At 41.6% G+C, this 24,157-nt stretch overlaps 1 protein-coding gene across 6 annotated transcripts in view; it reads right to left on the bottom strand.

Moving 5' to 3' along the window:
* KYNU (kynureninase) overlaps positions 1-24,157 on the bottom strand; it is a 130,599-nt gene that overhangs the window by 61,728 nt on the left and 44,714 nt on the right. For all 6 annotated transcript variants that reach the window (XM_034424575.3, XM_034424566.3, XM_034424548.3 and 3 more), the window contains one exon: positions 7,114-7,196. In XM_034424575.3, the coding sequence (XP_034280466.1) occupies positions 7,114-7,196 (83 nt within the window). The remainder of the gene's footprint in view (positions 1-7,113; positions 7,197-24,157) is intronic.

Below are 24,157 nucleotides of genomic sequence, written 5' to 3'. Positions count from 1 at the left end.
ACTAAGAGATCAGCAAATTTAATGGTATTGTGTCTGCAAATCTGGGTTAAGAAATAAAGCCCCAAATTAAAATATGATTCTCAAACCAAGAAATTACAAATGGTTGAAAAGACACTATTCAATTCACAATCTGTGCTGAGGCGGAAAATGGACTCAAGTGCTGTTTTGAAAACAAACACAATAAATAAAAATATAACCACCATCAATGATAATGATAACGATAAGAAATAGAATGACAGTGGCAAAAGAAAGCAAAGGTAGTACCAATAGTACTGGTTTTGGGTGCAATCCCAAAATATCTGAAACACCACTGGAAAACCAGCAGCATTGGGAAGGGCTTGATAGGTGGACAGAAACGCCAAATTCAGCCTGAACATATGGCTGATTGTGCCATAAACAATGAAATAATAAACTATTACAACAATAATATACATGCCACTCCAAATTATAGAAGTCCACTCATATTCAAAGAAATGTGCGCTGGAAAAATATATGAAAGCTGTATCTAGTATTGCATGAGGAAACTTTTTTTTACTCCTTTTGCTTCAGAAGTGACATTATGTTTCACTGCAAAACTCGGATAAAAAAAAACAGATTTCTTTTCTTTCTTTCTTTTTTTTTTTTTTTTTTGTCTGACCAAAGGAACAAGCAATGTGTAAAAAACAGATTTATTGGCTGTCTGGCAGATTTTACATTACATTTTCTCCTGCTACATTCACAGCCAGTAATTGCTTTGTTTGTTGCTATGCTGCTCTCTGTGCTTTGATTTCCTCCCAGGCAGCACTGCTGTTTTGTGGACCCTGATTTGTCCTTATTTGCAAAATGGACAGTGGCAACAAAAGCCTTTCTGAAGACCTTATTGTACTGCAGGAGTGAACTGTGTGCAGGACATAACTCCATAGAGATGGAGCAGATCTGATTCTCTAGGTAAAACCAGCAGCCCAAGAAAGGTTGGGACACTCAGCTATGCATAATACAGCAGCCATAAACATAAGACAAACTAGGTTATGTTGTGACTTGGACGATGAGGAGGTTCGGGAGGAACTTGGGCCAGTGCTTGAGTCTGGGGAAGGCTTTCATGGATGCTCTACGTCACAAGCAGAGATAGAGTCAGGGCCGTCCGACATTTCCCATTCACCGGAGAGGCAGCTGCCTTTGGAGGCTGATATGAGTGAGGAGGAAGAACAGCTGGTGCCTGTTCCAGATGCACGTATGCGCAGAACAGTTAGAAGAGGTGAGCAACGGAGAACAAGGAGTCGACTCGGGAAACAAAGCACACGTGGACACTGAATGGCCCCTCCCTGGCTGGGGAATAAATAGAAGGAAAGAGGAGTGGTTGTCGCAGGAGACAACAGTTCATATTTCTGAAGATTTTGCTCATTGTCTTTCATGCCACAGAACTCAATTTGCAGCCTTTTGGCTGAGAGTTCACGGCCTTGCAATTATCACAAGGAACTGATAAGGTCTGTAACTGCAGTTAACTCCTTGAAGGACTATTCCCTGGACTTTTCGGTGGGTAAATGCAATTAATTCACATGAGGTAAATTAAGAGGGTTTTTTCGTGACAAGGAGTCTGTCTCTTGCTTCTGCTAAGGCTGGGTCAGCACAGGTTAAATTAGATGTGATGTAAGAGACAGTACTACAATGACCGGGGATTCTCATGGTTATCCATTATTGTATAAGGGGATATGATGATAGGACTGGATGTAAGGATTGCCTTCCCTGTGACCATATCGTTTATTCAGAGCTTTACTTATGTATTCCATTTCTAGCCCATCACAATCTAAGACACTGTCAGTGGCTTACATGATATACTATAGGAATATAAAAAAAACATCCATAGGAAGTCTTAAAATACGGGGAACAATTTACTAAAACAAAATGACATAAAATATAAAGTCCAGCCAAACCAAGATAAAATAATAATAACGTAAAAATAAAGATAGAAACCTGTTTGATCTCTTCTGGGATTAAGTTATATATTTTAGCCAAACCAGATCTTCCAAAATAAAACTAACATGTCTTCAAAGTGCACAGCACCTTTCCTCTTGCCTTAAATGCCCAATGCTAAGTCATGATTCATAAGTCAGGGACCAACAAGCATTCAAAGAACCCTCTCTTTGTGAACCAGGTAGATCCTTGGTTAACTTGGGATCTCCAGGTGACAAAATGGTGGAAGCACTGCCTGGAGTGTGAGTGTAGAAAGACAAAAAGTAAATCTGACTAAGCACAGAGTACAAACTCATGTTCAGATCTATATTGTATCATATATAGGTAGTCCTCAACTTACAACCACAATTGAGCCCAAAATTTATGTTGCTAAGTGAGACAATTGTTAAGTGGGTTTTATTTATTTATTTATTTATTTGTTTGTTTATTTGTTTGTTTGTTTCCATTTCTATACCACCCTTCTCCAAATAGGACTCAGGGCGGTGAACAGCCAAAGTAAAAAATAGAACATACAAAATTTAAAAACAGTTTAAAATATTTTGGCCGTAAATTAAAACAACCCAATTTAAAATCAATTTAAAATGTAACTCAAGCCAACTTTTGGCCCATTTTATGACTTTTCTTGCCACATTTCTTAAGTGAATCATTGCAGTTGTTAAATTAGTAATGTTGTTAAGTAAATCTGGCTTCCCCATTGACTTTGCTTGTCAGAAGGTCACAAAAGATAATCAGATGACACCCAGACATTGCAACCGTCATAAATATGAAGCAGCTGCTAAGCATTTGAATTATGATCAAGAGGCCAAAAGGATGTTGCAATGGTCATAAATGTGAAAACGGTCATAAGTCACTTTTTTCAATGTCGTCGTAACTTTTAATGGTCACTAAATGAACTGTTGTAAGTCAAGGACTACTTGTATATTAAAATTTATATGAAGTATATTAAGATGCTTGTACTTCTTCAATCTTCGTGTACAGGCGGAATGTCATCCAAACACTTTGTTTAAAGTTTTCCATCTCCCCATTATGACAGGATGGACAGGAAGACCTTCTGCCTGACCACTATGATTTGTTTCATATTACATTGACAGAATCTGATAAAGTCCCTGAAATGTCTTCTTTTTAGGCCGTGGACTCCAATAGAGTGGAGAAGATACACTGTAGGAAGAACTCTATTATCTTGATCTATAACTCTCCTGGTGCCTTGAGAAATATGATGGGCTGGGGCTAGGAGACGGCCAACACTTCTGAGACAAAAATTACTGCATTCCAGTTTAAATGAGACAGTGATACTGTGCCTTCTCTCAAAAAGCCTTCCCTGGACCAACCACTGCTATTTTAAGAAATGATGAGAAGGTGGTGGAGCCCCATTTATAAATTATCCCCAAAATGAATTGTGAACCACTTTCAGTCAGAATGAGCATGGGATGTATATATAGTATTACGGGCTCAGAATCAGAGGTAGGTTGCTGCCAGTTTGGACTGGTTCGCCCAAACCGGTTGCTCTGATTTTGCGCTGTTCAGAGAACTGGCAGATTGGACCACCAGCTGGCCCTGCCCCGCCTGTTTTTTGGCCCGTTTTTCCAGCCAAAATCGGACTGAAAATCAACCTGAAAATGGCCTAAAAAAGGGGGTGGCGTTTCTGTATGCTTCTGTTTCTGTGTGGCATTCTCCTCTCAATGCTAGCAGCTACCGCTGACCCCTTCTCCCTCTCCCTCTCCGCTGCTGGGCAATCCCATGTGAAGAAGGGGGCTAGCAGAGAGGGAAGAGTGCAAGGTTGCTGCTTTTGGGATGAGGGGACCCGGGAAGTGTGTGGGTCCAGCTTACCCAGTCTAGCTTGATGCAGTCTCTCCCTCCCTCCCTCCCTCCCTCCCTCCCTCTCTCTCTCTCTCTCACACACACACACACACACACACACACACACACACACACACACGTTGGATCTTTCTTTCCTCTCACCCCCCTCACCAGAGCCTCCTGTATTCCCTCCCCAACCCTGCCTGTCCCATACAGGTACCACCCACACAAGTGACGTACAGTTGGCCATGCCCACTCAGTCACATGACCCACCCATCCAGCCACGCCCACCCAGCCAGTCATTAGAGCAGAGAACTAGTGGTTAAAAAAATTGGAGCCCACCATTGCTCAGGATGATTATTTTCATTGGGGCCTGGAGGAGGAATACATTCCTCCTGATCCCAACAGGCACCTCATTAATATTTGATACCATTGATCATGGTATCCTCTTGCACTTCCTGCAATCAATGGGAATTGGGACATTGGGCTTCAGTGGTTTCACTTCTTCCTGAATGGGCAGTTCCATCTAGTAGCATTATAGGAAGAGAAATCAGGCTGGCTGTGTGCTCACTTGATTTTTTAACATCTACACGAAACTACTGAGAGGTTATTCATTGGTTCAGAGTGAGATCTCATTTATTTCAAATTTCTACATAGGTTGGGCCAGAGATGCTGTGATAGTCCTGACTCAGTGCTTGAAGATGGTTGAGGTCTCTGAGACAAAATAGGCTGAAGCCTATTACTTTCTAATTCCAGTAAGGCCAAGTTGCTGTATGGGCAGGATTATCTGCCACTCTGGTGATAACTCTTCATGGAGTGGTATTCTAGTCCAGCTGTTCCTAGGTAGCCAGGTAAAGGCCTTGGCCAAGGGCATCTTTGCCCAAATCTGTCTAGTGGACTTGAAGAGAGTGGTCTAGCAACACTGCTCGTCTGGTGACTATTATATGTTTGGATCACGTCAGTGTGCTCTATCTAGGACAATCTTTCAAGAAAAATCAGATGTCGCAAAATTTAATACTTCATATGATAGAGAATGAGGGCTGCCACAAATATGTAACACCTGTTCTGTGTTATCTGCATCGATGCTAATAAATTTCTGGGTGGAATTAAAAATGCTAGTTTTAATATGGCTTGGTACTTAGCTAGTTATAGGACTAAAAAAATGACAAATCTGATTCACCCAGCATGTAATATTTACCAACATTTTCTGTCAGTTCCCTAATTATGTGAGATCAACAGAGAAAGGACTTATAAGCAAAGCTTTCCATAAACTTTGGAAGAGCCTCTTTTTTGGGTCTAATTAGCATGCCGATTAATGGTTTTGCAGAAATTAGTAAACAACTTTGTTCCAGAGGATATTCAAGGATTGAAAAGTGCCTGATATCTGTACCTTTTTTATTTTTCATTTGTTCTTGTTTTAATATTTTATTTTTGTTGCTGTATTTTTTTGTGCTGCTCTGTGTAACAAGCGAAAGGTCCAATGCAAATTACAATAATATATGAATACACAAAATAAATGCATCCATCCATTACATATATATTATTTGCTCTTTAGGAAAGGGTCTGAATTAATTAATTCTACAGCAATTATAATATATATGAATCTATTGATAAATGGAAAGCTTATTAGGAAGACTATTAATAGGTGCATATTAAATACAGATTGAAGGAATGTGGTAGGCAACCAAAATTAATCAAGGATGTTTCCATGATGCATTTGGAATTAGGTATTTTCTTCTGTTTCTTAACTCTCTAAATTATTGCTATATGACAGCCAGTGACTTCAAACGACTACCAAGAGAAAAAAAAAACCTAAAATAAAGAAAAGGACATGGTGCTCTTTCTTTTATTATAGGCATTTTTTCCAACACTCTTGAATAATTCTCTGTGTTACTATTTTACTGCAAATATGTAAATTATAGCTAAACCACACTCATGGTACTGCTTACAGTTTAACTGGCCAATCATGAAACAAAACGGAACCAGATTCTTTTTCTATTTGTTCAGGTATGTCCATTTTACAATGTGTATAAAAGCATACTTATGGAAAGGAATAGAAAAAACATTCAGCTGTTATTTTCGAAAATGTGCCCTTCAGTTTATCCATTTTATAACTAGGGCTTTCCCAGGTAAACCCAAAAAAGAAGATGAGTTTTGGAAGTTCAGCGCTTAACTCAGTAAAGCAGACATATTCTGCTGATACAGAGCAAGGATGATTTAAGAAATATCTCCGCATCTCTTGAAAGGAGAATATTTCCTTTAATTTAAATATGATAGACAACTAACACCTTCATACAAAATTTAATTGACAAAACAATAGACTTTACAATCAGTATAATTATTATCCACATTCACAATAATATACATTTGTAGAGATCATGCATTTTCATGTCACTCACAGTACAATAATTTATGCTAGAACTGTCCAGTGCAATTCCACATAGATACCTTGGAGAGGATATCTATTGCTTTTGTGACTAATGTTAAGAATTGATTGCGTATCTCCTAGAGAAATACTGACTTCTGCAAAAGGTCTATGAAGATTCTCAGTCATCCAGGCCGTGGTTGTCTCAAAGGTGCTTTTTTCAAGAGGCAAAAGACTTTCTGGTTTTTCCTTGAAGACATTTCACTTTTCATCCAAGAAGCTTCTTCAGCTCTGACTGGATGATGGGGAATGGAAGGATTTATACTCCTTGCAGACAGCTGGTCATTTGCATTCTTTAGCGAGTTATTAAGGTCGCCTCCAAGAAGGCTCTATTATATACTGAAGGTAGCCTCCAGGTGGTATAAATCCTTCCATTCCCCACCATCCAGTCAAAGCTGAAGAAGCTTCTTGGATGAGAAGCTAAATGTCTTTAAAGAAAATCAGAAAGTCCAGTTGCCTCTTGAAAAAGCACTTTGGGACTGACTTCTGCAAGTAACAATTTACACTGCCCAGATCCCTTCTTTGCCTCTAAGTGATCTCTGAATCATTTAAAGATCATATTCTGCCCTATTAAGCATTTGGTTCTCTTGAAGCAATGAAAGACATTATCATGTAACAGGCAACCATTGCTTTGTAAACAAAAGGAATGATAATTGATTCACTGTGACATGAATATATATTTGTAGGGATGCCAAGTTTCCTTTAGAGCAAGTACTTCATGGCGATTCCACCACCCAGACTCAATTAGTGTAGTGACATACATTTGCTCATATAGCGTTGCCTGCATTAAATCTTTGCACCTCACCATTTTAAAATACAGTGTTAACTTCACATGCTTAGTGAGAAGCAATCAGAGCAGAAAAAAAGGCCAGAAACATCTACAAAGAAAAGTTCTATAATATAAAGTTGGAGAAAAAGCATTTAAAGTGGTCTTTTCTTACCCAAAATCTCAGCCATAAGCTCAACAATGCACTCATCTCCCAAGGCCCAAGGACGTTTACCATTGAAATGACCATGGACACCTCTGTTAAGAAAAAGAAAACAGATGAAATATATACACAGTCTTTCGGCAAGGAGAATATAATACACATTGTACACATGGAAAGGTACATGGAAAGGTAATTCTCCAGATTACCTGAGAAACTGGAATTGCCTCGCCCCATCTGTGCCAACAGAAGGGGCATGTGGTGGACCCCGTTGATCAAGAAGGTTCAGCTGGTGGGGTCCAGAATATCCTTTTCTGCTGCAGCATGCCTTATGGGACATCATGCCCCTTGAGGTGCAATCCACACCCACCCTTTTCCATAAGGGCCTGAAGACTTGGCTCTGCCAAGTGGCCTGAGGCCCTGATAGAGTCATTTTATACTGGAGGTGGATGATGGAGTGAGATAAGACTCTATCTCTGTCCATGAGTATTTTGCTCTGCATCTTGCCATCTTTGTTCACCTTGGTTATAAACCATCTAGAGTTGCCTCTGATCAGATGGGTGGCAAGCAAACAAACAAACAAAATTCTTACTACTACTATTGTTGTTTGAAATGCAATAAGTACTGTATCAACTGTTATCTAATATTGTTTTGTGCTGCATTGTATGTGGATTGTTTAATGCCATCTTCCAGTGCTACAAACGGAGTAGAAGTAACCACGATAATGAAGAAGCAAGAGCAAATATAGAAATTAAGCCATAGAAAAAGGAAGGGAAGAGAATGGAAGGTGCCTTTTTAATTTCCAGGCATTCTTATGTCCCTCTTTGTCTCAAGCTCACATAAGGCTGTGAATGAAAGGGAGTTTTGTCTGTAAAATTATCAGCTGCCCATGTTACCTGGCCACAAGGTATAGCCCCAAAGTATAATAAAATTAGCATCATTTATTCTCTCCAACTCATGGGCAAAATGAACCATCTAAAGGGGTTTGGGACTCTGCCTATCAGTAGGGTACCTCTCCTCAAGAAAAGTTCAAATTTGCCAGGAGAAGCAAGCCAAATGAACACTAAATTTAAAAATGAGCCAATGAGAAAGCTCTTGGACTGCCACTCAGAATGCTGCCAACTGCTCCATTTTAAATCTTCCCTCCCTCGTCGATCATGTGACCGAAAGACCACCTGCTGGTTGTCCATCTTTCCCAGGATACACACAGAAACATGAGATGGAAGCAGAAATACACATGAATGGTAACATATTCACCCATCTGGTTACACTCTTTTTCACACATGCAGAAGCAACATATAAGTGCTTACACAACACACAGCAATATACATATAAACACACATAGACAAGATTAATGTATATTGGCACAGATGCAACACATTCCTTCATGAAACAGAGGAAAATACAGATGTCTCTTAGGACCACAACTAGTAAGGCAACTAGAAACAATTCCAAAAATCATACTTTCTCGACCATTGTGATTCAGAATGGTCAAAAGCTTCTCAGTTAGGAAACAAAATCTTTGAACAGCTCGTCTCCTGTAGAAATACTCAGAATCGGAGTAAATAGTAAATGTTTCAAAAAATATGGAATTCCTAATACTTAGCATGTTGGACCCTGGAACCTGGGCATATAAATTGAAATGTATATAGTGAAGTCTTACACTACAAACAGGACCAGGTTTGTTCAGGTAAAAATTGGAGAAGTCAACTTAATGAACCTTTTATTTTTGGTTTGGTGCTACCCCTTTTTCTGGTCTGAGAATAGTATTTGATTTTCAAAAAGTGAGCTGGATTCAAAAAAGAATAGTGTAGTGCATCATGACAAAACTGAGCATTATTTTATTTTCATTATATTTAATTTAATTAAAAATAATCATTGCCTTTCACTTTTATATATAGTATTTCAACCTTCAGGCCTTGAATTCAGGATACTAATTTTGTACAAAGCATTACAATGCCTCAAATCTCCACTGGCAAAATCCAGAGATTATTTATAAAACACAAAGGAATTGGGATATCTTTTTTCTTCACTTAGGGCAGCACTCTGGCAAGAATAATGGAAGAACAAGCACCCAAAAAGATGAATAAAATAATTTTTTATTAAGGTCCATTTGAGCCCTAAAGAATTCAGACTTTAAAACAGACAGTAGAAATCTCAGTCAGTCATATTCCCCCAACTTTTACATTGATTTTTTTTTCTTGATAAAACTACTGGTCTCAATGCCAGAAACATGCATAGAAGTCATACTTTCTCTGAAGTATCAGTGCAGGAGATTGACAGCCAAATCACACAGTACAATAGGCAATTTTGAGCTACGTTCCGCAATAGAATTAGCTACAGCTATTTCACACGAAGAACTCCGTAATTAAATCAACCTATACTTCAGAAAGAGAGTCCAATCCCTCTGTTAAAATGTCTAAATCTACGGAAATCAATAAGTTCACCCATGTGTAATTCTGCATAGGATTAAACAGCTATTAGTATTATCAATAGTTAGAAGAGCATCCTTTAGAACAGTGGTTCTCAACCTTCCTAATGCCGCGACCCTTTAATACAGTTCCTCATGTTGTGGTGACCCCCAACCAGGGGTGGGTTCTAATTTTTTTTACTACCGGTTCTGTGGGCGTGGCTTATTTTGTGGGTGTGGCTTGGAGGTCATGTGACCGGGTGGCCATGGCTATATGTATAGAGACTACTCAGAGGGCTGAAAAAAGTCATTTCTGACAGGTCCTCGCACTTTTGACTGGTCCTCACACTTATGACCATCCTCACATTTATGCCTGTGCAGCATTCTTAACAACCATGTCACTCATTTCACAACTGCTTCTCTTCAACATGGTATAAGATAGGGCAAAAAACGTAAAATGTGAGGACAGTCGTAAATTCGAGGACTGGTCAAAAGTGCGAGGACCAGTCAAAAATAACTTTTTCAGCCCTTTGAGTAGTCCATATGCATAAAAGGATACAGCAATAGAGAGGGATGAAGGAAGGGAAGGGAAATTAGAGTAGGAGTGAGGGTAAGAGAGGGAGGAAGAGAGGAGGAGAAGGAGAAAGGAAGAGGAAGTAGGGAGGAGAAGAAGAAGGGGAGGAAGAGAAAGTAAGAAGAAAAGAAAAGAGAGAGGTGGTAGGTTTGAGGAGAAAGATTGCTGTACAATAAAAAAGATGAAAGGGAAGAAAGCCAACCCCAAACAAATATTAAGATATTAAGATAAAGAATGAATTGTTAAACTTTAAAGAATAAAAGAGAACAAATAGCAATAAATAGCAATAATTAGAAACACACATACAAACATACAACGTATTTTCTTTGAACAGAGTATTTGGCCGGTTCACAAATTTAAACAGTTGTAGGAGGTTAGCATCCACCCCTTTCCTAGAAGAATGAAATATTTTGGGAAATATTAAAAAGGCAGAATATTATATTTCCCTACCTGGATGAGAAATGGAGAAGCATATTTTACAGACAAAGCAACTCCCACCTTCCTGCCCCCCACCCTTTGTTAATGGGCCAGAGGCAGAAAGTCAATCCTTTGTCAAAGGACATTTGCAACACAATAGCAACAGAAACTAACACACTGGGCCCCATCAAGCCATGTGATCCTGTCCACCATTAAACCATCTTTCCAAGCAGTCTCCATGTTTCCAGTGTCTTTTTCCCCACTTGGAGCAGAACCCAGAAGGATATTTCTTCCAACACAGTATTTAGTCATTTCAATTAAATTTACAATTTTTATATTTCCTTTTTATCATATTTATTCCTCATCTATTTTTTAAAAAACCAATATTACCCTTCATCCTCATCTCTAATCTTAATCAAATTCAATTTTTCCCTTCTAGTCTATATTATACCCCTTCCCATTGTCATCTATTTTTATATCCATCCTCACATTGGTTAATTATGTAATACAGTTGTTTAATACAAATTCAACATTTTAATATAAATCAATTAGTTATATAGCTACCTTTTTTGTATATTAATCAATATGAACATGAATATTCCAATTATTTCCATGCAATCCAATTTCTTACAAATCAATTAATTATATTTACCAATAATAATAAACCAAATAATTTCCCCATATATTCCTCCAAACCACAACTTAACCATTTCTGCTTTCAACACAATATACAATTAATAGTATCTCAATTATTACAATTCCCTAGTTAAACAGAACTTTTTTTCTTCTGTGTTTTAAAATCTTGAACCTCCTCTTGCCCTAAATTTCCCATTGTTTGCAGTTTGCATCTACCTTTTTTGGTGAGGAAAAAGAAATCTCTCTGCCTCATTTTGTCACGTTGCAACCAAGACCCTGCTTACTTTCAATTTCCCTTTCTCAGCATAGCTAGGGGGGGAAAAATCTGCTCCAGGAATTTACCTCTTTGCAGCTAGCTAGCAACAGAGCCCTCCGCAAAACAGCTGAGAGTAGGGCGGCTCTTTGAAGCCCCGCGGCAAGAATTTAAAGTTTTTTTCCCCTCTAGCCATTAGCTGGGACTCCGGAGGCAGCAATAGATTGGGAGTGGGCGGGGTAAACGAACGGCGACCAGGCGATCCAGCAAAGGGTGAGGGTGAGTGAAGGCGTGGGGGGGGGCGAGAGAGGGCTTTGGCGACCCCTGGGAAATGGCCGTTCGACCCCCAAAGGGGTCGCGACCCCCAGGTTGAGAACCGCTGCTTTAGAACATGATGAAATACCCTTGGTGTCAAAAATGTATCTGGTCAGATGGATAAGTATAGAAGTACCACCAAGAAAAAGCTAGCCTAAAAAAAGTTTGGGCAGTTGAGAGAACACAAAAGGCTAGAAATTCTGTGTGTGGGGGGGAAATGAAAATGATAAAATTATATGCAAAAGAGTAAACGGATTTGGGAGACATGGGCATACATGCTGCCCAATCCTTCTACGTAACAGTTTGTTACAAATATTTTTCAAAGTTTAGTATAAAGAGCTCAAAAGATAAGACAATGAGACTGGTTTCTGTTAGTGCAGACACCCTTACAACTGCCTTTCAAATCTCTGCAATAAACAATTTTTTTTGCAAAGTGTCATTAATTCGAAGACACCGGGTATAGGATGTCTAAATGTTTAGTTGGGATTGGTTAATATTGTGGAAATGATGTTAGAAATTATCTTTTCCCTAAAATATTGTCATATTAAGCTTTTCCATAAACCTACACATGGCCAAATGATTGTTTCAGGAAGAAAAGCATATATTGGGGGGGGAGGGGGGGAGATCCTGGAGTTTTCTTTTCTGGGTTGTTTTGTTTCCTTGAACATGCAAAATATTTTCCAGAAAAAGAAATATGCAAGTACCCAGATTTCTCACACATTTAACAAAAATAAGCACAGTTCTAAATAATTTCACAAATTTGTGTCTGGGAAGATATTGGATCAGAATTCCTCCCCCAAGTGTGGACAAGTAGTTGAAACAAATATATCCTAACCATCTATTAGTAGTCCCTATTTCTCCTTTACAAAATTCTGGGCATAGGTTCATTCCAAAATATTGTCAACAAGGTTGATCAATGCTTGAGGTAGCATTTTCTCCAGAAAATGACCAGAATTGAGTTTTCAGTGCCATCCCCAAAGTTGCTACAGAAGAGAGGGTGGGTGGGTGGACAGATAGATAAGATAGACAGAGAGATAGTGGTTGCTACCTGATTTTAATATTGCTATTAAGATAGTGGTTGTGACACAACTGCAATTTTCATGGCTTTTGATGGCTCATCATATATGCATGTAGCCATCAATGAAGAGACTCAAACCAAAGTTTGATGCTGATTTCTGTTAGCTTTTGCTGGTAGGAAAAACAGACACAAAATATAATTGTTAAGGTAAACAGTAGAGATACTTTAGTTTCCATAGCAGAAAAAGGAGGGGGCAGCAAATAGGGTTTTAAAGGTAGGGCCTTGGGAGAAAAATCATTAGAAAAGACTCTTGGAAGTAGATAGAAGGAGATTTGGAATAGAAGCAATAATTAGCAACTAAACTGTAATAAATAGGTAAAAATCTATGGTTTTAATAAGAATAGTACTGATTGGTAAAGGTGAATTAAATTGGAAAATGTTTATACTGCTGAAGAGATATTGGTTGGAGGTCAATAATGAGAGGTTTGCTGAAGAGTGGTGTTGGACATGATCCAGAGGAATATGCTAAAGGCAGAAGAGGAGAAGATACTTTAAAGATTTGTTTATCCAGCATGTAAAGTTCTTGGCGATGCTGAAGGTAGAAGATCAGGTGTTTAACTAGTCATCTGCTAGCCTGGCTGAGAAAAAAGAATGAAAATCCTTCAGTTTTTCAATTTCAAATTTAGAAAGTAAGTAGAGTTAGATATGGATCTGTGCACACACAAATTAAGGTCAAATTATTACCTAAAAATCTATATATCTACGGTTATACACTGAGTATAGAAGAAAAATGCTCTCACTTTGCAATCTAAATGGCCCAAAATGTGGTAGTGTTGAGGACAAACAAAACATCCCCCTTCTAATTACCTTCCCAGGGATTTAAGAAACAGTAATCCCTCGGTCATAAAATATTTAGAAATTCTAAATATTCAAAAATATTTAGAAATCTCGGAAAAGGTTCTAGAAGGCAAGCACAGACTTGCAAGGCCAATCCATAAATTTAATTTTGTAGAAAGAAAGCATACTCACAGAATAATCTCTTTGTTCTCTCAATAAGCCATTGTTTTCATAGTTCTACCCAATTGCCTCTTATAATTCACCCCACATCTGACCCCACTAATCATATGTGCTGCTATATCCAATGAATTACTTTGCTGCATCTAAGCATATCCATGGGGTGGAATTCAGATGGAGTGGAATGTAATCCATTCACTTGTTATTCAAGAAGTACTCCAGCTTTTCACTTTAATGCTTTTTAATATAAGGGAAAAATATGAAGCAGTGTCTTACAATGAATTTCTGTCAGATCTTTTAAAAACCCACAGGCCAATCCAGTCAGGGTAGTCAAGAAAAGAGAAAAGAGAATAGAAAACCATGGGAAAATACTCCTCCAAAAGAAGACAGGGAATTTTTTTATACTTAAAAGAGCGCTTGGACTGATTTTCTCAATTTGCTTGCCGGGAAAAGTTGGTAACGTGAGCAGGGAGTTAAATTGAGCCAGACTTTAAATTTTACAGAAAAAGCAACATTCTCTGACAGCAGTTAATACTTAATATTGGTGTGATTGCTCTTTAAGCTAATTTTAGTCCTCTTTTTTGCCACAGAAAATTTCCGCCTACATCCACTATTAAACTTTCCTGATATTTTGTGGTCTTCCCAACAAAATCCCCCTGCTTAGTTACAATGCTCTTTCCAGCACCATTCCCTAAATTTCAAACTTTTTTAAAAGAAGAAAACTGAATGTATTCTTAGCAAAGCTACTATAGATTCATTTTCCAAATGATCATCCTACACAGAAGTGGCGGGGGGGGGGGAGGTTATTTTACAGCACTTTTGCAAACTGTATCAAGTTATAATGTCACTGTAATAGAAATCAATCTAAAAATCAAAGGGAAGGAAGTTTGAGTTATTATACTTATTTGTATCCAGAATATGTAAAAGCATCTTTTCAGAGACCACATTCAAACAGTATTTGGGCCTGCAAAAATCAATATTATTGAGTTCAGTGGAATTTTAGTCAAAGCAGTGATTCTTAACCTTGGCAATTTTAAGACGTGTGGACTTCCCAAAACTGAAGTTGTAACATGGCTGGCTGGGAAATTCTGGGAGATGAAGTCCACAGATCTTAAAGTTGCAAGGTTGTGAAACACTGCTCTAGAAATTTTAAAAAGAATTAAATAAGCTGGTTGTAAAAACAGACCCTTCAGTTCAATGCAGGAGATCCTTCTCCATATTGCTTTGTGCAATTTTCTTCCAAATCTACATCACTGCTAATAACATCTAAAAATTCCCAGGGGTCAGACCAAATTGTATTAGTTTTTTATATCTGATGGTGGCAAATCATAGACCTGGATTTTCAGATGTTTTGGCTATGGCACAAAAAGAAGATCAAGGAAAGCATCTCTGTCAGGAATAGGCATATTTTGGGTAACTAAAAGCCATGTAAATGTTTTATGGATGTATAAAATAATATGTTTTTATGTGTTTTCAGCATCAAATGGCAGGAAGCTATATGATAGAAATGTTCCCCAGCTCTTCTCTATATCCAGTATGGCATTAATACACTGAGAATAACTTAAAAGACAGGGGGAACAAGATCTTTAGAATAACTTTTTATGTTAAATTCTTTGTTTTCTTGTTAGCTTGTATAGTTATCCTCAAATAAATGCAAATAACTGAAAGGAAACGTAAGGAATTTCTCAGTACCAAATACTTCAAACATTCTAAGAGAATTTATGAGTTAAAACAGTGGAAAAATAATAGAATGAAATGGCAATTAAAGGCTATTCTTCATATTTTCCCCTCCTTTTTGTATTTGCTTTGAATTTAGCTGGTGAAATCCATTTCCACCCACTTGAAATTGTACTTCACAATTTCAAAACTATTTTTTCCAAGTTATCATGACAATGTGGTATGAGCCAAGGACAACAGAATTTTCTATTTTTGAAAGAACAAAATATGAATATTCAAAGCATAACACAAAATGATAAAAAAGTATTAATTATTTATATATATATTTAAATGATGCAACCTTCAGTTTTCATTTGTATGTGTTTATGTGAGAGAGGGGGGAGGGAGGGGGGAGAGAGGGAGAGGAAAAGGAAGAGCAAGAGAATACTAATACATGGCATTTAAGGCATAATCTTGGAATCTTTTATTGAAATCACAAACTAGCTCAAGGTTTTTGCTGATAGCACAATGTATTTTACATTTTGACTGTAAAAACATGGTTTTGTGCAAAAGAGAATTTATATCTCCACATACTATGTCACCTAAGTCTTAATAAGCACTGGTGGTAATAATTTCTAAGGGTAATTTTCTTCTTGACATTCCACTTTTAGAATTTCAGAAAATAATATATAATTTTCTGATGTAATTACTACAATTATTCTGATTTAATTATAAGAGTGGACCATTAAATTAGTATTAGTTGCACCAAGGTACATTAAATAGAATTAATACAGTTGCTTGAATGGGAGATAAAGAAATGGAACAACTTGCCTCTAGAAGTTGTGAATGTTCCAACACTGGAAATTTTTAAGAAGATATTGGATAATCATTTGTCTGAAGTGGTGTAGGGTTTCTTGCCTGGGCAGGGGGTTGGGCTAGAAGACCTCCAAGGTCCCTTCCAACTCTGTTATTCTATTCTATTCTAAGTTCAAGTCCTCCAGCTGCTATTGAACTACAACTCCCAGCATTCCACTCCATTGGCCATGTTGGCTAGAGATGCTGGAAAATGTTTTAGCATCATCTGGAGGACCAAAGATTCCTGATCCCCAAATGTAGATTATTGGTCATTTGTGGTCAAATATCTTATTTCTATTTCTGAAGCATACCCATGTGGCTTATATTGAGTCATATGGAGACCCATAGCTCAATACTGGATTTCATAAGTCTCAGATTTATTTCATATCCATATTTATTCAGCTGTATAACCTTTATAACCAAAACTGAAATGAGGCTCCCCTGAAAACAAAGAGTCCTGAATAAATATGAATTTATTCATACTATTACAACTCATATATGCTTGCTTTTTTATCATTCGGTTGGGCAAAACTATACATCATAGAGAAACAATTTTTGAATCAATCTATCTCAGATGAACTAACTGGAAGAATTTATCCCAAATCCCATGACCTATAACTCCTGTGGGATTTGGCAAAGTTGTGGCTGTTTCAGTACTGCTGCCCTGCTACAGTCAGTCACAATTATGTGATTATCATTTCCAATGCTCCCTACAAGAAAAGTCAATGGAGAAGCCAGTAAGAAGGCAGAAGTCTCTCCCATTCCCACTGTTTTTATGCCCACCTGTGGTCATTTTCTTTCTCTGTTTAAGTAAGGAAATATCTCTAGAATGATGACCCAGTGGGTTATGGGTATGCTAGTATACTACTAAACATCTCTTTCCTGTAAGCTTTAACTGGTCAAAACAGTACACCATAGTACAAAACATTTTGAACCAAGGTACATCAAATAGGCTAACTTGCAGAATGCATCCAGAATCCAGGACCTATAGTTCTTGTAGAGTTAAAATTTGGCAAATCATATAAAGCATAACATAAAATTATCATAAACCAGTTTATGTCATAACAGAAATATCATAAAACATTTCCTATGCTGATGTTTGACAGTGGTACATGGGCTATTTTCAAGGAAGATACATCTCTGGAGGTATCCCAACTTTTCCGGTGAATGCAGTACTCTAGAAGGTGTTAAGGAATCTGGTAGAGAAATATCTCTGAAAGGATGACCCAAAGCTTCAAGGGTTGTCTGGTTTCCCATAAGAGACAGTCACAGATAGTAAAAAAAAGGCTGAATTTTCTGAGCCAACATGATGACTGGTGTTACAAAAGGACAATTTTGTTTTTATTAAATATTTATATTTATATATTAGGCTGTAATTATACTCAAAGTTATGGTTTTCCCAGTAGTAATGTATGGCTGTGAGAGTTGGACCATAAGGAAACCTGAGCACCAAAGAGTTGATGTTTTTGAACTGTGGTGCTGGAGAAAACTCTTGAAAGTCCCTTAGACTGCCAAGAGATACAAATCAGTCAATCCTAAGGATATTAAATATGACTGTTTTCTGGAAGGACAGATATTGAAGCTGAAGCTCAAATATCTTGGCCACCTAATGTGAAGAGAGGACTCATTGGAAAAGAACATGATGTTCCCTGTGCATGCACTAGATGGCGGACCTCCAAGGGGCTCGCTGGTGAGGCCGATGAGGGAACGAGGACTTTGGGAACATTGGAGGCCGATTTAACGATCTTGGGCCCCACGTTCAGCATGCCGAAGGTCTGGCGGTTCGGATGAGCCATCCCCTGGTGGGATTGGCTCATGGATGGCAGAGCTGCGATGAGGATTGCGATCGGAGCGCCATGAGGAGGGCGGCGGCGGCGGCGGCCTCCAGGATGACTCAGTAGCCGCGATGCCCCGGAGATCGGGCGATTACTCTGCGGCCCGGAGGCTTTCAGGCCGCATCAAACGGACATTTAGTCCAGACCTGAGGATTGGGGGGTGTATGGCACAGCTGCTGCTGAGGCTTAAAATCCCCCCCAAACGGACCTGGATCTGGGAAGGGCATGGCAGAGTCTGCCTGAGAAGACGGGTAGAACTTCCGGGGGGAAAAGCTAAAGGAGGTGAGGTGATAAAGGGAGATTGATGAATAGCCAGCTGGTTTCCCCCTTGGATTCACTCCTCCCCCCGTGTGAAACGACCTTCCCCTGTTACTGCCCTGACTCTGTTTGTGGTCGGGTCATTTTTTCCATCACCTCTGATTCTGGGACTTTACTACCACCCTCTTTGTCGTTTGATCTCTATCTCCTCGTTGCTGCTGTTTATTTCAGCCCTGCTTCCCGATTACCACCTTCTGGCCTGGGCGTGGGGGAAGGGAGATTGCAGGTTTGGAAGGGGAAACTGAGAGTCCTGGACAATGGCTGCTGCTCCATCTGCAGGAAAAGAGTTGCACTCTGCTGGCCTTATGTCATCCAGCCGCTGTGAGAGAACGGCTGTGGCCATTTGCTTGCATTGCAGCTATCTGACCTGGATGCCCCATCGCTGTGAGAGAGTGAGAGGCTCCAGTTTTGCCCAGATCCAACCATATTGCTATCTCGCACCTCTAGGACCATCGCTGACACCCAGAGTTACTCTCCCTTACCTCGTCATACTTATATGGCTTACACCTCGGCGGATCTGCTCACGCTGCGAGATGCCCCCCTCTCGCGGCGATGGCCTTCCACTTTATCGAAGGCCTACCTTAAGGACGGGCTTTGGAGCCCCAAGAGGTGGCATGTTTTAAAGCGGGGATTGAGGGGTTTTTTAATTAGGTCTTTTAATAATTTTTTATGGGGAACTGGGAGGGCGACCAAGGGGGATGGGGGGGTAATCCACCAAGGTTGGGGCCGAGCCCGGCACGGGGTACTGGTTTGGAGGGTGCAGGACGAGGGATTGGGGAGGGGAAGGCGGGCTATCTTAATGAGGGATGTACCATCAGCACGATGGATGGGAGGGGCAGATATGGTGGAAGTAGGGGACCATATCATGTGTCGGGGGTGCGCACTCGCTACTTGAGAGCAATTGTGCGCCCCGGTCCCCAAGGCTCCTCTCAGATACTAGGTGGCACAGTTACTCAGGACCTGGGCCTCCGGCTGATGCTGTGCAACGCCAGGTCCGGGGTAAATAAGCCCCCCCTCATTTACGATCTTATTCAAGAGGGGGAAGTGGACCTGGTGGGTATTACGGAGACCTGGTTGGGCCCGGAGGGGTCCCTCTGGTTGAGATGTGCCCACCAGGCTTCAGAGCATTCCATCAGCTGAGGGCCTAGGGGAGGGGCGGGGGGTGGCGGTTATTATTAAAGAAGGTCTTGGTCCGAGGGAGACCACTGTGTCACAGATTGGCGGATGTGAGTCCCTCTTTGTGAGATGGAGTCATGGGGTTCAGATAGGCTTGCTGCTTACATACCTGGCTCCCTGCTGCATGGCAATGGCCCTGCACGAGCTACTCGACGTGATAGCCACGGTGGCAGTTGATACACCCAGGCTTATGGTCATGGGTGATTTCAACTTGCCGTCCGTTGGTGAAACGTCGGAGATGGCTTGGGAGTTCATGGCTTCCATGACGTCCCTGGGCCTGACCCAGTTAGTTCATGGCCCCACTCACAGGGGGGGACACACTCTGGACTTGATTTTTGTCTCTGGCCAGTGGTTGAGTGGTCTTATTATAGGGGATATAGACATGAAACCCTTGTCATGGTCAGATCACTCACTCCTTCGTCTGGACCTTCAAACCTCTACACCCCACCGCAGGGAGGCAGAGCCAATTAGGTGGGTCCGCCCTAGGCGCCTGATGGATCCTGATAGGTTCCAGATGGAGCTTGGGCCATTTCCTGAAGATCTGGCACACGACTCGGCCGAGGACCTGGTGGCTGCCTGGGATCAGGCGGCTGGTGGGGCCTTGGATCGAGTTGTGCCTTTGCGGCCTCTGACCCGGTGTCGATCCCTTGCGGCTCCTTGGTTCACCGAGGAGCTGAGGGAGATGAAACACCAGAAAAGACGCCTAGAGAGCGGTTGGAGGGCCAGTCTCGCTGAATCTGACCGAACACTGGTAAGGTCGTATATTAAGACCTACTTAGTGGTGATAGAAGCAGCAAAGTTTAATTACTTTTCCGCTCTTATTGCGTCATCAAAGAATCGTCCGGCCGCCCTGTTCAGGGTGACTCGCTCCCTGCTCCACCCGGGAGCATGGGAGGACCCCTTGGAAGGCAGGGCCGAGGATTTCGGACAATATCTGTATGACAAATTCGCTCAGATCCGGGGGGGATTTGGACTCTGACTGGGTAGATTCGGGCAGGGTGGCGAGGAATAGTCTTGAGAACGTTATCTGGGAAAAGTTTGACTCTGTGACCCCTGATGACGTGGACAGGATTCTGGGGAGACTTAGTGCGGCCACATGTTTACTGGATCCGTGTCCCTCCTGGTTAGTACTGGCGTCGCGGGAGGTTACACGAGGCTGGCTCCAGGGAATTATTAACGCTTCATTGAGTGAGGGTTACTTCCCCACAGCCTTGAAAGAGGTGGTGGTGAGGCCTCTCATCAAGAAGCCTTCCCTGGACCTGGCAGTATTAGCCAACTATCGTCCTGTCTCCAACCTTCGCTTTGTGGCGAAGGTTGTCGAGAGTGTGGTCACATGACAGTTTCCACAGTACCTGGAGGAAATGTCTTATCTACATCCGTTCCAGTCGGGTTTCAGGCCCGGGTACAGCACGGAAACGGCATTGGTCACGTTGGTAGATGATCTCTGGAGGGCTCAGGACAGGGGTTGCTCCTCTGTTCTGGCCCTGTTAGACCTCTCAGCGGCTTTTGATACCATCGACCATGGTATCATGCTGCACCGGTTGGAAGAGTTGGGGATGGGGGGCACCGTGTTACGGTGGTTCTTCTCCTTTCTCTCAGACCGGTCGCAGTTCGTGTTGGCAGGGGGGCAGAGGTCGACCGCGAGGCCTCTTATATGTGGAGTCCCTCAGGGGTCAGTCCTCTTGCCCCTTCTGTTCAACATTTATGTGAAGCCGCTGGGTGAGATCATCCGTGGCTTTGGGGTGAAGTACCACCAGTACGCTGATGACACCCAGCTGTATATCTCCACCCCAGGCCACCCCAACAATGCCCTTGAAGTGATGTTCTAGTGTCTGGAGGCTGTGCGGATCTGGATGGGGAGGAACAGGCTCAAGCTCAACCTTTCCAAGACTGAGTGGCTGTGGTTCCCGGCATCCCGATATAGTCAGTTGACTCCATCACTGACTATCGGGGGCGAGTCTTTGGCCCCCGCAGAGAGGGCGCGCAATCTGGGAGTCCTCCTGGATACGCAGCTGTCCTTGGAGGAACATCTGACAGCTGTAGCCAGGGGGACCTTCTGTCAGGTTCGCCTGATTCGCCAGTTGCGGCCCTTTCTTGATCGGGATTCCCTGTGCACAGTCACTCATGCCCTCATCACCTCTCGCCTGGACTACTGCAACGCTCTCTACATGGGGCTCCCCTTGAAGAGCACCCGGAGGCTCCAACTGGTCCAGAATGCGGCTGCGCGGGTAGTCACGGGAGCCACATGGCGCTCCCATACAACACCTCTCCTGCGTGAGCTGCACTGGCTCCCAGGTGTTGGTTATCACCTTTAAAGCGCTCCATGGCATAGGACCTAGTTATCTTCGAGACCGTCTGCTACCGATGGCCTCCCATTGACCTGTGCGCTCCCACAGAGAGGGCCTCCTCGGGGTGCCATCAGCCAAACAATGTAGGCTGGTGACCCCCAGGAGGAGGGCCTTCTCTGTGGGGGCGCCTACCCTCTGGAATCAGCTGCCCCCAGAGATAAGGAGAATCCAAGACCTCGGTGCCTTCCGCCGTGCCCTTAAAACCTTCTTTTTCCAGCAAGCCGGGCTGGCCTAACACTTTTTAAAATGTTTTTAATTGTTTGTTATTGTTTTTAATCATGGGGCCAAATTTATATATATCTTTTTAATTGTATTTTAATGTTTGTAGTTTATGCTTTTACTTGGCTGTTCACCGCCCTGAGTCCTCAGGGAGAAGGGCGGTATACAAATTTAAAAATAAATAAATAAATAAATAAATAAATAAATAAATAAATAAATGCTGGGAAAGACGGAAGGCAAAAGAGAAGGGGGTAGCAGAGGATGAGATGGTTAGATAGATAGTTTAAACTGAGAACAAACCCCCAGTCCTCACAAGCACTGATGATATTACCTAGTTTGGGTAATAAAATATCTATGAGAAAACAACCAAGCTCAGACAGCACCAAGGACCCCTTTTTGGAAGATATGTTCCGATTATACTTTAGTCTGCTAAGAAAAACTAAATTCATCCTAATATTCAGCATCCCTGGGACACAATCCACCCAAAAAGTATTTTTGATGCTTGGCTCCTGTTTGGCTGAAGTCACAATCTATTAAAACGTGAAGCAAAGAGTTGTAAGAGTTCCTTCACTACAGTTCTCAGACAAGCATAACATGAATCAGTATTATTTTTGCCTACCTGCCTCTTGCTTGCTAATTCAGTTGTTTCTTTTCCTGGCTGGGCAAAGCTAACAATATGTCATGCAGTTAGAGCCTTGTGATAGAAATAAGCTGTGGCACTTCTGCCTCAAATAAATGGTTTTATGGCTGTTAGTTTTCTTCTAAGTTAGCACAGAATGCTGCGACTGGGGATAGCAAGCTAAGAAACAGGAAAGGGCACCAAGGGCACTTCAATAATAACACCTGGCAACTATTTTTTTGGGGGGGGGAGAACCACAGTGTTTTCTGTTTGTTTGTTTGTTTGTTTTCTTAACTTTGGCTATAGTTAATCAGTTGGATTCATACAAAGCAAGGCCGCCCTGTTAAAAAAGGAAGCTGAGGTGGATGCTCAAATGGCCCAAGTGGTAGCTTGGTGACCTTTAAGAAGCGTTTTTTCCGCCCTCTTGTCCTCCGGCCGAAGAGAGTCTTCTGTCGGGCCAGTGGGATGAGCCGAATCCGTTAAGGCCACTATGGGAGGAACCACCTTGGGGACCTGTAAGAGATCCACAAGAGGGGCGGCGGAATTGTAGAGACGCTTGTCCAACCCGTTTGGGCTGGGACCCGCCCCAGGAAGACTCCATTGACGTTGCAAGACGTCCGTGAATAGTTTGGGCGCCAGGATGGTCTCCGGATCAATGGTGGGTTCAGCAAACATGGCCGTTGTCGGATCGTCTGAAGCAGAAGTAGCAGCAGCGGAAGGAGGAACCCCCAAGCGGGTTATGGCAATAGCCTTATAAAGCAGGGAACGGAAGACCTGCGGTTTGAAAAGCTCAATAAACGAGGGTTGATCGGGCCCCAGACCCTCGTCATCAGACCAAGCCTGGTCCTGATAATCGTCAGCCTCCGAGACCGAAGCCTGATCAGTAGATTCATAAAGATACTCTCAAAATTAGAATGATGCCAAATGAAAACACTTTACACTGTGTCCAAATGTAAGGCCATTGCATCATCCCCCAGTCAAATGATGAAAATTGGGGCAATTAGCAGTCCGCTTATTCTTATGCCCATAGAGATATTGCAACTGTCCCCAGTTCTGAGCCTTTCCGGGCCCAATGGGCCAGGTAGCAGATGCAGGCCTCCTGGGCTACAGAAGGTTTGCACACACTGATGGGCAGTAGGCTGAGGTCTTCCAAGCCAATACCTCCTAGATCATAGCAGTTTTGCACCATACTGCAGCACATGCCCCCAACTCACATGAGACTGTGTCAGGCCTCTCAGAGCCTCCCCCATCCCTCTGAGGTACCCCCGCACTTCTGATGGGGTCACAGAGACAAGACCAAAAAAAAAAAAAAAGGAAAAAGAAAGGATAGTAAGGACAGATTATGTGAACCACTCACATAGTTCAAATTCAGTTGAAAAGTGAAAGTATCTCCATT

The sequence above is a fragment of the Pantherophis guttatus genome, chromosome 1 (genome assembly GCF_059756535.1).
Source record: "Pantherophis guttatus breed Tessera chromosome 1, ASM5975653v1, whole genome shotgun sequence".
In the NCBI taxonomy this organism is placed as follows: Eukaryota; Metazoa; Chordata; class Lepidosauria; order Squamata; family Colubridae; genus Pantherophis; species Pantherophis guttatus.
This window is presented reverse-complemented; position numbering and strand designations above follow the sequence as displayed.